This window comes from Scardinius erythrophthalmus (genome assembly GCF_964197995.2).
Source record: "Scardinius erythrophthalmus genome assembly, chromosome: 2".
Taxonomy (NCBI): domain Eukaryota; kingdom Metazoa; phylum Chordata; class Actinopteri; order Cypriniformes; family Leuciscidae; genus Scardinius; species Scardinius erythrophthalmus.
In genome coordinates, this window is record NC_138222.1 from 57,287,098 (window position 1) to 57,303,808 (window position 16,711).

The 16,711-nt window shown below is 39.5% G+C and overlaps 1 protein-coding gene across 1 annotated transcript in view; it reads right to left on the reverse strand.

Moving 5' to 3' along the window:
* nlgn2a (neuroligin 2a) overlaps nucleotides 1-16,711 on the reverse strand; it is a 194,457-nt gene that overhangs the window by 101,377 nt on the left and 76,369 nt on the right. Inside the window, exon 2 of the mRNA XM_081353185.1 lies at nucleotides 8,217-9,034. Within this exon, the coding sequence (XP_081209311.1) occupies nucleotides 8,217-8,688 (472 nt within the window). The 5' untranslated portion in view covers nucleotides 8,689-9,034. The remainder of the gene's footprint in view (nucleotides 1-8,216; nucleotides 9,035-16,711) is intronic.

The following is a 16,711-nucleotide window of genomic DNA, read 5'->3' on the forward strand; positions in this document are numbered from 1 at the left end:
TTCACAGAACCAAGATATGCTGTTGTTGTAATGTTAGCTATAGTAACAGGACAGTCTGAGTGTCATTGTTTGTCTGGAGCTGCTGGCGACTAACAGCAAACTCTTGCTTGCATTTACTGTACGTTTGTTCTTCCTTGACGTTTGTTTGTCATATTCACTTTATTTTTGGTAAAGCATTATCTTGCTTCGCTTCAGCTATGATATAGAGACATCGACTTTTGCATTGTGTGTTGGTGCGTTTTGGGGGCGGAGCAATGAAGGGAGGGATGTGTTTGTTTGGGCTGATTTGAAATATCAACAGTGTTTGTCAGAAATCGCTTACTGCGCCTTTAAAATAAGATATAAGGTCAGACTAATTCACTCTTCACATACTCTTAAAACTTCCAATCGTCTTTGTTTCCCCCTTATTCCATCTTTCTCCCCATTGCTCTTTCCTTCTCTGCCTCTCCCACAGCTTCTACTTCCACATTCATCTTTCTCCGAAGCACCAGGAGAGGTACAAGCCCTGTGTGTGTGTGTGTGTGTGTGTGTGTCTGTTTTTGAATCTAATTTGCATTCACAGCCACTTGCTGCCTAAGCTGCAGCAGGCACTGAAGAGACAGCCCTTTGAGCTACACGGATTGCGAGAGCAAGGGAGAAAGAGAAGAAACAAGTGAGAAAGAAAGCAGCAGGAGGAGAGAGAGAAAAAGCCTGAGAGGAAAGAGAAAACGAATGAGAGGGCAATGGCTCTGTGTGTGTGCATACATGCGCGTGTATGTTTCCATGTTCCTCTATGAGCGAGAGTAAAGACACAGGGTGGCATTTTTGAAGCCTGTTACCAACCAAGACAAAAAAAAAAAAGAACCCTTAAAGTAGTCCTTTAAAGGTGCAGTAAGGTTTACGATCAGGCAAGAATCTGGAGAGACCTTAAAGTCCCCCTGTGGTGAAAATCCAGCTTTTAATGTTGTTTATATGTCTATGTGTTTTTTTTAAATATGATTTAAGTCAAATCATGTGCAAATTCATAAGTCAACACCATTGCTGAGTATTTTCTCATTAAAACTGCAATGAACCAAAGACAGTCTCAAAAACACAGTTTGAAATCGCTGGTGTTTCTGACATCACAAACTACCTTGTAACCAATCAGATCAACGTGTGATCGTCAACGAGTGGATCTCTGAGCTGCAGTGAGTGAGTAGAGGCGGGGATCATTTGCATATTCATAGAACTGCGTATACTAAATGAGGCAAGGGTGTAGAGTTACATTCAAGCTATTTTAAGGCATGAAGACATTTTTTTTCAAGGAACTTTTTCACGCATTTTTGGTTGGTTAATATTAGCCGTCAATCACTCCCTTTCACTGCGCTCCTTTGTCTCTCTCCTAAATTTTTGCTGGTGCTTCTAACTTTTTGAAGTTGGGTGCACCAGTACTACCAAGTAAAAATGTTAATTTTGAGACCTGATATTCGCAAACTGGAATGCTGACTTGTTTGCTAAATTGAACAGTCAATCCGAGTTCTCTCTCTTACCGTTTCAACATGCTCAATTGGCCAAACATCCCTAAAAAGGGTTCCTACAAGTGCCGACAGTGCAGAACACACCACAAAAACTGGGCCAGGCGATGCTCAATGACTTTGGCTGGCTTGGTGGGTGATTAGTCCTGAAAACAGCTTCTTTAGAGACCTAATCTATACATGTTTATTAATGGGATCCATTCATTCACAGTACTTTCTGTAACAGCCCCAGAAGTCAGCGGGATCTTTAGCAAGCTCAATAGCCTGCAACTGTACAAACACCTCCAATGACAACTGATGTCAAAACAATTAGCTTGTTAGCATGTGAGGGGAGTTTTGTGTGGTGCAAAGAGAAGGAGAAATAAAGCATGGCACGACCCGGCACAATGCACCATCTGCACAACGATGGCCTACGTCAAGACACACACACACACACACACACACACACACACACACACACACACACCTAATAACTTTCTCTCAAGTGCTTCTCTCTTCTGTGGCTATAAATAGAGTGTGTGGCAGAGCTCTTGCTAATTCCTTCATTGAGAGTCTAGTGGTAACGCAGAGGGATGCACGCACACACACACACACACACACACACACACACAGCTCTGACGCGCTGCCTGACAGCTACACGCAGGAAGAGCTGCAGGGTTGCTAAGGCGACCCCTTCCCCTGCCAAACCCTCATTCTGTGTCAGCGTTATCTATCCATACATATCTTCTCTCATCTCCTTCCCTCACCATTTCCCCTCCATTTCTCTGCATCTATTTCTCTTCTATTTCAACCCTCTCACTTATTCAGTCTGGCTTTTGCTGTATATTCTTGTGCTTTACATCTTTATTACTTATGACTCAACTTATTCTCTTTCTTGTGTCCATCATCAGCTGTTATCTCATTCTTTTAATTGAGTATTTGTTATTCTCTTGAGCTGACAGCCTTACAGACACATTCATTAACACACACTTCCTCCCCAAATTCTCATGGCACAGCAGTCTTAACAATATAACAATTCTGCTCTGGCACACACACGCACGCACGCACGCACGCACGCACGCACGCACGCACGCACGCACGCACGCACGCACGCACGCACGCACGCACGCACGCACACACACACACACACACACACACACACACTTCTCAGCTGGAAAGCTACCAATTTGTCCTCATTATTTGGCAATAAAAACTAAGAAACTGACCTCGGCTGATTTCATTGGTTTGATCTTGCTGCAAAATTGAAGCCTTCCTTTGGTTTTCATTGAGTGAAAAGAGGGAAACACTAAAGAAAAGAACAAGCTACAGTAGCTCAGGCTAAACGGTTCTTTTCTCTCGAAACATTCATTTGGTCATAATATGACAATGATGCCAATGCTAAAAGCAGCCTACCTCCGAGTTACTCTTCACCCGTTCTGTTTAAAGTCAAAATCTCAAACACTCCAGCTGTAGCCTGTAAACTTCTGTTTGGAATATTTGTTTTTGTCGCGTGTCGCAGAGCTCTTTTTCGTGCGTCTCGTCTTCTAACACTTCAAAGGGGCCCGGAAACGGTCCGTCTATATTAAGAATACCTCGGAGCTTGCAGGAGCTAATTAAAAAACGCCCTCCACACCAACGCTCAGGTGCTCTGGAGCCGTTTTGATTTTCCTCCCATGGAAAACAAGAGTGGGGTTCAAATTTCGTCCTTTGTTCAAGAGCTCCCTTCTTCCATTTTTCATTTCTACCTCGACGGCCTTTTTGGATACTTCAATATATGGAATGTTATTGAAGATCCTTTAATGCAGAATCATATTATGTCTTCACAGCCAATCTATTCAGATTTGATTTGCTTTTCGTTTTACTTCAGTAAAAGTTCAAAATTCTGTAGGCTTTGTTTTTTCTCTCGGTCAATTCGATCTGACAGCGAAGAGTGAGTAAAAGGCTGGTGACATTAACATGTCTGTGTCAGTATTAAGTGGGCTGCGAAGTGCACAGTCATGCTAAAACACAACCCATCAGTCCTGCTCACACATGCCTCTGATTGACCATCCGCCTCCAGGCTTCAATCAACCCCCACAGGATCCTGATACTTTCTTCCCACCGGACAAGAGCAAGAGGAAATGACAGGAGCAATTAAAAAATGTAGGCTTTAAAAAAAAAATTATCTATTGTTGCAGAAGGCAAATGACTACTGCAGAAATGGCATTTTCAAAAGTTTGGGGTCAGTTTTTTCAATTTATATTTTTTCATTCACCAAGGATGAATTAAATTGATCAACAGAGTAAATACTTCTATACTGTTGCAAAAACATTTCTGTTTCAAATAAATGCTGTTCTTTTGAAAATTCTATTCATGAAGGAATCCTGAAAAATGCAAACACAGTTTCCACAAAACTAGTAAGCAACCATTTCAACATTGATTAAATTATAATATGATTATTATATTATAAAAATTGTATATTAATTATAATTTTTTAAATTATATTATTATAGCAGCAAATCAGCATATTAGAATGATTTCTGAAGGATCATGTGACACTGAAGACTGGAGTAATGATGCTGAAAATTCAGCTTTGATCACTGGAATTAAAACATTTAATTAAAAAAAGTATTAAAAAAGAAAACAGTTTAATTTATAAAAAAAACAATTATTATTATTATTATTTTTTATTATTACTGTATTTCTGATCAAATAAATGTAGCCTTGGTGAACATAAGAGAGATATAATTAAATTCCATTCTATACCAACATAAAAAGCACATATCGTGGCATCAAAAAAATGAAGAATTCTGCTTTAGTTTGCTCTAAAACAGGCTGTAACAGATGACGCTACATATAGTCAGAGGAACAAGAACAAAAGAGAGATAAATAATGAGACTATATACTGCAGTATAAGTTGCCTGGGGCAGTGGGGGGCCAAGATGGTCCCCAAGTAAGTGATGAAGAAGCTTTGATCTCCTGTCCACCCCCTCTTCTAACTCTCACATGGATCAACTGCAGCACAGCGTGCATACACTTCTGTAACAGAGGAAATCTGTACATCTGCACTGCAGTCCTATATAAATATATATATATATATATATATATATATATATATATATATATACACACACACACACACACAAACACACATACATATATATATATATAGCGTAATATTGAACTGTATATCCGCCATTGTCACTGCATGTAAATGAACTCTTACGTGCAAAGAAAACTAATCTCTGCACAAGTTTTATATTTTATTATTCTATTTATTTTGTACTTTTCTAATGCCAGAGATGCTTTTCAGTTTTGTAGCTGATTGTGACCAAATACCTTTTTATTTATTTTTTATCAGCCCTACAAAACTATGACCTATGCAGGAGTGTGTTCAGTTTACTGCTTAGTGCTTAATACACTAAAGAAAGCTGTACTGTACAAACTAGGAGACTAAATGCTGCCAGGTGGAACAAACTGTAATTTGCACTACTGTCTGTTCAAAATAAGTGAAAAGAAACCTAGCATGGGAATTTGTTGCTTTTTCCTGTTGTACCAAACTCGTATTGAACCGTGACCCCAAAACCGAGGTACATACTGAACCGTGACTCTGTACTGTAACACCCCTACGACTTTGATGCGCAGGATTGCAAGTCGGCTCGTGAGAGACTGAGTGGATTAAATGGAATTTGGGAAAATGGGAACTGGCACATTTGGGAATCCAGGAATCGACAGATTTGCAGGGGGCTTTGTGAAAGACACATGGTGCACAGAAAGAGATAATGTGGGATGAAAATGAGTGTTGGAAGACAGAATGAGAAAGAGAAGGAAAAAGGGAAGAAGAAAAAGAGACAAGAAAATAACACTGGCATCTTTGCTTTGCACACGCGCTCACATGCCTATGTTCAGTTTGACTGCAATGTGCTGCAGTATGCGGATGTGCCATGAGGCATTATACACTGTGGAAGCCACTATGGGCCAGATTTACTAAACAGGGCAAATTAGCGTGGGAGTGCAATTCCAAAAAAAATGCCGATGGGAAAGGAAAAGTTCTGCACATGATCTACTGACGGCAAATTAAAGAATACAGACACAGTAGATCATTTCCATAATGACCAATGCAGTCTACCAAATACTGTACTGTTTATAACATGCTTTTTGGGTGTTAAATAATGGTGCAAATACCAGTAAATTGACTAGCGCAAACCTTAGTAAATCACCTTGCTTGATTCATTTAAATACTCTCTTCTAGAGTTCTCAACGGGTCGGGTCGGGACGGGACCCACGGGTTCGGGCCGGGTTCGGGTCGAAAATATAAGCAAATGACTCGGGTCGGGTCGGACCTCGGGCTTAATCTTTTCCGCTCGGTGAAAAAAAAAAACATTTATTAATCATCGCTGCTGTTCACCGTAAAGAAAGTCTGGCTGCTGCGTGCAACGTGCAACATGGAGAGGGGCGGGGGCAGACCTGATGCCGCTGCGTGCACGCCTTTAGCCTGGAGAGAAGAAGATGGAGTTGGTGAAAAGTAGGTGAAAACTTTCCGCAGGTGAATTCACCGTCGCTACAACAGCCTATTTATATATTTAAAGTTTATTGTTTCAGTTGTTTGTATTGTTAAAAGGCGTGAACATTAAAGGTTGATTTGAATTCCCGTCTGCTGGTCATGATAATACTTGTATGAGAAAAAAAAAATCCGACGCGGCGTCGGGCCGCGGGCCGGGTTCGGGCAGATAATTCATGTTGATGTGTCGGGTTACATCGGGTCCGGGCTTTAAAAGCTACGGGCCGGGTCGGGTCGGGTTGTAATTTTCAGGCCCGTTGAGAACTCTACTCTCTTCCCATAAATTTTGCGTCTGAAAGGGAAACTCCTAAAAATGCATTTACAATAAAAAAGCGCCTTTCAGCGCTAATGTTTCACTGCGTGTCATTAGTAAATCCTTTATTTAATCTGGCCTTATGCATTTGATTTGTGTAGTGAACATACTGAGGTACAGTAATAAGCTTGATGACTTTTTCCTCATTAACACAAGTTAAAAATTACAAAGCACTCTTTCATCATTGAAAGAATTGCTTAAATAAGACAATTACCATTGTAAACACAAAACACCTACACTGGATACCACAAGAGGTAAAAACTGAGAGGGAAGAGGCAAAAAGGGCTCTGAGATAGCAAATTACTGCTGATGTCAATAATTTGTTTCTCTGGGCAACTTGGCGGCTGGAACCTTAATTGCGAGAGAAAAACACCTCCTTCGAAATCAGCTCTTTCCATCCTCTGAGAGTATCTGTCCACTTTGCTCTCTCTCAAAAGTAAAAAAAAAAAAAAAAAAAAAAGACCAAAAAAAAAAACAAGGACTGGAAGAGGAGAAGAAAAAAAAGACACATGTTGATGGGTTTTACCTCAGCCTAAAAAGTCAGTCACTTATTTGGTTTGTTAACTCCATCAATTTACCGCAATTTGTCGTAAATGTATGCCTTATACTGGAGCATAAGTAATTTCCCAGAACGCTTTAGTCTTTCCAGCTGGCCTCACTCTTAAAGTGAATCATAGGGTAAACTAATCCTGACAAGTCCTGATCCAGAGTGCAGTGGACTGATCATAACTGGTAGAAGGCAAGGACATGTCCTTAGTCAAGGTCTAGTAATACTGCACTGTAGTTCAAAGGCAAAAACTGACGTTTCATTTGCACTGTATGGCACTTTGTAGTGTTAAAGAGGTAGTTCAGCCAAAAAATTTTCTTCGGTCATTATTTACTCACCCTCATGGTGTTTCAAACCTGTATGACTTTCTTTTTTCGAACAATGTTTCTATCCATAGAGTGAAAGTCAATGGGGTCCAAAACAACACAGGACCCCACTGACTTCATTGTATGGACAAAGCAACACTAAAATCTTCTTTTGTTTTCCACAGAAGAATGTCAGTCATACAATTTTGTAACAACAGTAAAGTATAATGAGTAAAGAAGACAATTTTCATTTTTGGGTGATCTATATTTAAGTATTGTGGTATGTACAATGAAGCACCCCATGTAATGCTATTCTATAGTATCCATTACTGTATAGAGTGCAACAGTCGGGTTCTGGAAGTAAAAACCCCCATTCATTTTCTCCATAGGGGAAATGATTTTTAAATGATAACTTTAGGTTTAAAGGATTAACTTTCTAACCTTTAGAACTACAGTGATCTATGAGGTTGTTAATTGATGGTTTATGCTATTGTTGAAGCCATCAGCCTGCATTATTTTAAAATATTTTTTAAATAATTGTTTAACAGTGGAATACCTAGTGGAATAAACTACATTACCCATGATTCAGCGAAAAAAAAATTCTCAAACAATCAAACAATCAAAACAAGCAGGCCGTGCCAAAATAACTCTTTAAACTGGCACTGCGAATGTCGTAATCGAGTTTCGCTCAAACTCAAACTAATATTTGCACATTTTGCAACTATATTGTTTCTATATATATATAATAAATAGTTTTATATGTGTCTATTGTTTTTTTATTCCGCAGTGCCTAATGGGACTGTAGATATTTCCCTCATTAAAGCTGTATTTTTTTGCTTCTGATTAAAGTTTGTAATGTGGTTTGCCTCGTAGCTGGTTGGTTTGGTTCATGGCTTATATAACAAATACATTTAAAAAAAAAATCCATATGGAAAAAATACTCCTGGAACCAAGGCCGCTGAAAAGGTGGCCGGGAACTGTTGCACTTTATTCCCCTATCATAACCATAATGCTTAGCCGTGTTGTGTCAGACACTCACCATCCTCTGTGGGCACATAGATGTTGAGGTAGAGACAGTCTTCACTCTGATTCTGAATGTAGGTGGCAGCCACATCCAAACTGTCAGTAAACCACACAGGCAGCATTATCTCGGGCAAAACGCCGTGCACGTTCTGCGGGCAAACAGGGGCGAACTGTGTAGCGTTACGCACTTCCTGCCAGGACCCGGGAGCTTCTGGCGGCTGAAAGCGACGGTCTCCTATTGGCGCTGTGGCATAGGGGATGCCCAGGTACTGTTCCACGGGACCCAGGATCTCGTTGTTAAGATCTTTTTTAATCCCACGCAATTTGCCATAGTTTGTGGTGACGGTGGGATATTTGGTGCCAGGATCAATGCGCTGGCACGATGTCAAGGCGATCGACAGTGCCAACCAGAGAAGAGTAATTGCATGGGTGGCCTCCAAATTGCGGGCATGGCCCAAATCCCGTTTACAGGCATGGAGTGGAAACATGACTGTCTCGTTCTTTCCTTCTTCGCTTCGCTTGTTTATTGGCGTCCGCCTTGCTTGGTACCCGGTGAAGGGCAAAGGAAAGTTAAACTATTGTAACAGAATACGAAAAAGTGGTCCTGCCAGTGGTCCTGTTTGATTTGGTCTTTCAGGGAGCAAGAAAAGGGAGGACAGGAATGGGGGGGACAGTGGAAGGGTTGGGGTGGACGAGGGGCTGAGGTTGTGCTCAGCCCTGGTGAGTTATCGTGGAAATGCAATAGAGAGTAAGAGAGGAAAGTCTGTTACGTTCCATCTCCCTGAGCTGTCCTCATGGGGTCAGTTAAAGAGGTCACGCAGATGATTGCTGGTCCTGTCAAGAACAACAAAAAGAGTAAGGGTTAGTCATCAAAGCTTCATTTACCAAATGCTACCCTTTGAATACACATGTCAACCACATGAATTTGTACCATGTTGAATGCTGCAACCTGGATTAAAGGTTCAAACACTCCCACACCCCCTTTCAAAGCACTTTAAAACACTTCTGTGTGCTCTCAAACACTCCTGTGCGTTGATCATTGTAGCCAATTACAGACAAATCCAATGAGCGCAAGAATACAAAGGCAAATCAGAAGTGTTTGCGATTCCGTCAGCATCGCTCACAGCATCACATTTTTAAAATGTCAGTACCGACCTGGTACCGAAGTCGGTACTTTTGACAACTCTAGACCCGCCATTAATGATCTGTCTCTCACGGACTGTGTGTATATTTTGAAGAATGTAGAATGAAATTCAATGGTTGTTTTGGATCCCACTGATGCAAAATCCAGTCATTTCACGTGAATTAGCCGTGATGATCAACAGAAAGCTGCTTGGTTTGAAAGTGACTTCTGTGTGAGTGGTGATCTCATTCACCATATCTCATTTTTAGGTAAACTATCCTATTAAGTGTCTTGCTCACAATGGTGATAACGGAAGGATTCCCAGGAGATTTGAATAGTAGCCAAACAAGTATTTCATTTCCAGCCCAGATCATTGCATTTGAGATGGAAAACTAAAAAAATCTTTAACACTTCCCATCAAATATTAATGTTTCTCCACATTTATATGTAGCTTAAAAATTCAGTGACTCAGCAGTTTTAGTGCTTGCCATTGGGTTCTTCATCTAAGCCCTGGAAAAAAGCAATACTGCAGGCAAATGACAGCTCAGATGACTCGTTCGGAGCATTATGAGGATCCAATAAGACAGCGACGGGGAGACAGTGATGTAAAGGAAAACATCTCGAAACACCCACACAAAGAGCCTCTATCAGTCAGTTGTGACTAACAAACTAAAAATAGATGTTTTAGCTCTCACATCCTGAATGAAATCATCTGTGCGGATATGAAGTCTAATTAAGAACCAACGCATTTTGCCGTGAACGCATCTTTTGTTTTTTAAAGCCTCTAATCGCCTGAGAGAGCTGATTGATGCTTTAAAACTTTGATGTTCATTTGAATTGGTGTTAGCATTTAGCCAAGAGCGCCTAGCTTAGACGCCTAAGCATTTTAACGCTTAGCTAAAACAGAGGACAGAGATTTATGTGATGTGAATGGATATAATGTGGTTTTAGATTTGAAGTCTGGACAAAATGAAGGGGGCAAAATGTCAAGCCTACGCAGTGAACTTTAAAACTAACACTTGAGATGACAGCAATGTCATACATAACACCAAACGAATGACACAAATAGGTGCGGACCAGAGACATTATAAAAGGTAGAAGGAACTGAATGAGAAATTGTTACACTCAGTATGGCTGCTGTAGAAATTGATTTTGCATTGTCATGTCATAATTTCCTGTGGCTCCACAGTGATTAGTCATTAGCATATACACCTCAGGTGATTGGCTTAAAAAAAAAAAAAAGAAAAGAGAAAAAGCAACAGCCACTGAGAGGAATGGGAATGCTAACAGAGAGCTGTCTCCAGGTATTACAGACCACCTTGGTGCAGTAAATGTGAATGGCAAGCTATTTAAAAGCAAAACAATGCCTCCTCATCATCATCATCATCACCATCATCGTTAATGTGGCAACGATCATCATGCCGGATGGACTCCTCCAGTGATATTACTTTATCACCATCCTATAATAGTCTCATTTAATGTGGCCATTAGCGTTTCTAGTGCAGAGCTATCGCCGCGTGTGTGTCTGTCTTTTTGTTATGCCAATAAAGCTATTTGGATATGAGAACTATGGATTGGAGAGAGGAAAAAACAGAATGAGAAAGATAAAGGAACAGAGAGAGAAAACAAGACAGTAGGTATTTCGCACAGGGGCCTGTACAGGCACTAGTGCTTTAAATACGGATAAATGCTGTAAAAATGCAATAGCAGTAAATCCCTCAGTAGTCTATATGTAGTGTGGAATTTAAGAAGGTCAGACAGAAATGGGAAAGGAATAAAACAGCTGAGCTGCCTTTTACCTTTTATTATCACACTATAATTCTTCCCACTTTCTTTCAGAATAATTCAAGACTCTATACTGTGCTTAGTTTGCCTCCATTCCCCACCCTTATGTAAATGAAGTTCAATGAAGAGAAAATGTTGCATAAACATACTTGCGTTTCGCAGGGGGGCCCTAGCCTGGAAATACAGACCTAAATCTGAAAGATTAATGGTCTGGCATCGACTAATGAAAATCGGCCAGCTCGAGGGGCGGCACCAAGCATGCATTTGAAAATCTCACTGCACGCAATTGGATAACACTACAACCAATCACAACAAGCCCCATACGCTTAGCTACCAGCAGCGCTAACTGGTAGATAAGACTCTTGCCGTATCCGGTCGGCAAAACAGCAAAAACGCCCTTCTTGCAAAGGAACGATTCGAGCGCTGTCTTCTGTTCCTCTTTTAGATAAAAAGCCAAGTCTAATTCGTTCATTGTAGCGGCCAAAGCCGTTTCAAACAACTGGTGTTCATCCATAGCCATCTTGCAATGCTTACTAATGACTTTGACGTCACAGCGCTGTCGTCATCTGTTTAGATCGGCCCGCCTATATCAGATAACCCGATGTGATTGGTGCAGCTCGGCTACAACGGCATATTTAATGAGCATCATTACTCGACGCCAGAGTAAACTCACTGAGCAAATTCAACTTGTGCTCTCGCGAGAACTCTGGATTTCCAGGGTAGGGGGGCCCCGCAAGCACAGTATAACATCTGACAGGACAGGTATTTATTTCTTAACAAGTTACGAAAATAGCATTAGAATAATGACACTAAAATATAGCCTTACAACATCTCATCTGAGAGCAGATCCTGAATCAGGACAACACGTTTTTCTCAGGTACTCTTTGACAGAAGAGTCAACAGCTTTCACACGTGTCTTTCAAAATAAAAGTCATGCATCAGAAAAACATTTAGAATACATGTTTTTGTTGTTGTTGTATCTTTGACTGCACACAGCGTGACCCACCGGTTGAGAAACACTGGCATAAAAGATATTTATAATGCCGGATTCAGACTACACAATATTTTTGTCTGTTACGTGTCAGATTATGCTATTTTGACTCCTAAATTTTTGTTGTGTCGTGGACAAGAAACACGTTGCTTTTCAACCAATCATCGCTTGCCGTATTTAACGATGTTCGTGATGTCACAAAGAAGGCAGAACTAGCGACAGACTTCACAAAAACATGATTATACAATAATTGTATAGTCTAATGCTAATTCCAGAACTCATCGGGTTGCTGAAGTGCCTCCGCTATCGTTCGCCAGCATTTATCTTTTTTCACTCTGTCGTGGTCGACCCTCGAGGACACATTATAAAGGCAGGAGTATTGATGCCATAACTCCACGAATCTTTCCTCCACTGCATAATTCCACCTAGCAGCACCAATACCATCGTCTCTCTCTCGTTTCGGCATGTTTGAAAGCTGTGGTCCACGTCACAGATGTGAGGGAACTCGTCGTGGAGGACCGGAAAAATATTAAACATGCTAGTCTTTCTGTCATGAAGTATCGCAGATGCGTCATTGGTTGTCGTCCACTATGAAACACTATACGAGATGAAACGATCGATTCTCGCATTTCGACGGCCATTGTCTTTTACGAATCACCACGACATCTTATGTCAAACAAATCATGCCAAAATCAGATTGATCTCGTGTAGTCTGAACCGGCATAAGCATTTAGCCTTTGTATGCAACAAAGAGTGGCTTATTCCCGTCATGAAGCACATGTTCATGTCCCTATAATTTAATATGACTAAATATATCAGAAAAGATACTATACAATAAAAATCCAAAATATTATCCAAAATATCATTATTTTGGGATAAAATTACATTTTTAAAAAACTTCTTTGTTTATTCATTAACATTTAAATGTTATAAAAATATATTATATAATCTAAAAATTAACTAAATATATGTATATTATGCAAATAACTTTTGTATGTAATAAATGTTGACTAAATTATTAAAATATTAGCTAAAACTAATATATATATATATGTGTGTGTGTGTACTGTATATATAGCAATATGTATATACATAGCAATCTCTATATTATATAATTTGATACTATATATATATAATATAAAATTAAATATTTTAAAAACACAATTTACTTACAAACTTTATTGATTCATAAAATATTATTATTTCTAAAATATTACTAAGATATAAGATTAAAATATGTCAACTTAAAAGTCTTGATTAACTTAAAACATCACACGCACAGTCGTTTTTCAAGTTACAGAGTTCAGAACACTGTAAATAAAACTGTAAAGCATCTCTCTCTATATTATCCCTCCTGTAATTCATCACTTTATCGTCTCTCTCTCTCTCTCTCTCTCTCTCTCTCTCTCTCTCTCTCTCTCTCTCTCTCTCTCTCTCTCTCTCTCTCTCTCTGTGTGTGTGTGTGTGTGCGTGTGTGTTCTGTGGAGTGTAAAATAGAAGAGGATGACTCTGGGGCTCTGAAGGGAGTCTTGGGACCATTGACAGGATTCTCTGGCTGTTCTTTAATTAAACCTTAGAGACCAAACACACTGCACAACACTCACACACACAGTCACACACCAAACAAATTCTCCTTAAACAATAACACACCCGAATTGATCAGGAGGAAAGGAGTGACGAGTGAAACACACTGGAGAGCATGAGACAGATTAAGAAAAACAACATGAGAGAGATTAGAGATGGAAAGGAACGGAGAGAGTAAGCTTCTGGTCAGTGTTTGGAAACTAACTAAAAGAAGCGACGCTAATAACTAAACTACGTTCTCAGTAGCGTGACAGAAGTTTGGCTGTTTTCAAAATTGGGTAGCTTTTCAACTAACAAGCTCTTTTTTTTTCTTCTGCTAGCAGTGCAGCACAACATCACTGTTTTCATGTCATACTGTGTTGGGCAAACAGCCTTTCAACCGAACAAGCCGAGGCAATAAACTCATTCCCTCAGAATCTCTCATGTAGCGCTGGGGTGTCGGATTCATTTCGTTCGATTGCTTCTCACTCATCAGTTTTTGCAGCAAAATAAATATTTAGATACTTCTGTTTAGCATTATATTTTCAAATCAGTTCCTGTATTTTTGCGTTTCTATTCACCTTATTCCGGAAGTAGCACTGGGTGGCGCCATCCGCGTAATCTCACTTCCTGGTTTAGCTACTTAGCGCTTTGTTTGCCCTGGTCCAATCTGTTATCTGTCTTGATATAAGTAGATAGACTATCATATTATAGCCAAATGCGTTGGCCTATGGTTATTAACAACTGCTGCAACGTACTAAAGTACATTTCACTTGAAGCTTTTGAAACAATGCCACAATCAAATTATTTAATAGCTGTGTCTTTCTAATAGCTATTACTTAGTTATGAAGATGTGCACAAACACTACTACATGTAAAGTTTGAAACATTATTCCACCACAGTTTGTTTGCTTAATCACCAGATACATTTGCAGTGTATAGCCAACAGATGAGAAAAAAATAGCCACGAACTGGTGTAGAAAGAAAGTAGAGCCTCAACTAGATGAACAAGAGGGTAACGTTAGCTTAGCTAACTGCTAGCTGCAATTTCTTATGGTTTGATCTCTAACACAAGTAATGGCTGTAAAATAAATCCAGCGACTGAATTCTAGAGGACCATAGCTTTCAAACAAGGTATAGCATGTGTATGTGTCCTGTAGTGAGACCACATTAGATGTTTGTGGCTAATGTAGGCTAAACACATCGGCCGGGCTGCTATCAGACAGGCAGACGGGTCATATAAACACCTAAAAGTCGTTTAAAAATTACCCCGAGAAACAGTGCATTGCTGTGCTGTTGGTACACACGTACATAGCACATTTGGCACAAATTAGCTTATCTTATGTGACATTTTATCAGTGAGACTTCTCTGCAGTTCTCCTCGAAATTGAATGAGGGTCCGCTAAACCGGAAGTTGGTTTACAACGGAAGTACTGGACAGAAGTAAAAGTGGGCGGGGCGGAATAAGGTGAATTACCTGTGTTTTGTATACATTTAAGTGTGAGATACTTGTTTTTATACCAGCTGTGGTTGAATAAAAGCAACTCAATTTTCTATTTGTTTCCCAATTTCTATCTTTGCTTTTTAATTCCTGACAAATTAATTGTACACTCATCATTCACAATTACTACTAATAACAACAATGTACTGTAAACAGCAACATGATGAGATATCAATATTTAAGTAATTAACCATAAAGTAATATAGGAGGCTAATTGCACTGACTGACTGTTTATGGGTTGCCAAGCAACAGTTTACTTAATACGCACACAGCTCATCCAAACATCATTTAGAATCAGAATTATGCATTTTATAATCCATTTGCAATTCCATCAACAGTTAAAATATTGTACTATTTGAAATGTACTATATGCAAACTCGGTTGCCTATCTTGACCAAAACACTCCTGTAAAAGAGATTTTAATCTCAGTGAGTCCTCTCTCTCCTTGTTAAATAAAGGTAATTATTATCATTTATTATTATTTACTCAAACATGCAACAAAACTGCAAATTCCAGTGCTCACATACACATATTCATATTCAACAAAGATAGGTTTGTATAATACTTTGGCAGATTAATACCAGTGTTATTTTATTATTGTGTATATAATATTTATTAAATTGACATTTTTATATGTTCAGTGTTTATTTAAAAAAAATTTTTAGTAATTGTGTCATTTTTATTCACTTATTGTTTTAAACATTTCTATTTAGCTTTATAATTATTACTTTAGTTTTAGATATTTTAGTTTTTCAGCTAGTTGGCAGGTATTTTAAATTTAAAAATGTAATTTAAAAATAAAATTTTAATTTATTTAAGAATTGTTTAATATATATATTTTTTAACACTGGTTACATTCAACCACACAGACTGTCTGTACTTGTCTGAATGTCATTGTCCATACAATGAAAGCCAAAGGGATCTAATGGTTTTTTTGTGTTCTACAGAAAAGCCATACTGGTTTAGAATGAAATCAGCAAATGATGACAGAAGTTTTGAAAATAGCCAATATTCAATTATAGAAAATGTTATCTGATCCATATTTTTGGTGAATAAATGGCCCTTTTGGGTGAACGCTGCCCGATTTTATCCACCATTTGACCTGAAGGCAGCATTTGCTTCACTTTTTTTAATCGTGGAGCTTTATTTAGCTAGTTTTTAGGTAGCTTGTAGCTTCAAAACTAGCTTTCCTCCACTGTTCATGATGAATGCAGAAGAACCTCTGGTCCTCTGGCTCATAACCCCGCTGAACTGCTGCATTTACCCTCTGACAGTTCATCACATATGTCAATCAACTCCCATGTGATGTCTTTCCCACATATCCATCTGCTACCCCGTTCCACGCTGATCTAGAGTCAGTCGCCGCAGTAATTAAGGCTTATGTCAGACTAATGAGCTTGTCACCTCCCTGATCGTGAGCCAGTGTGTGCTGTGTTTAACCAGAGGACTGGATGGGTCCAGCAGCAGCTGATGCCCCCGCAGCCGGGGCAAGAAGAGAAGAAGAGCGCCAGGACCGGAGCGGGCACAAAGCTGGCATGAGCGGCGGGGG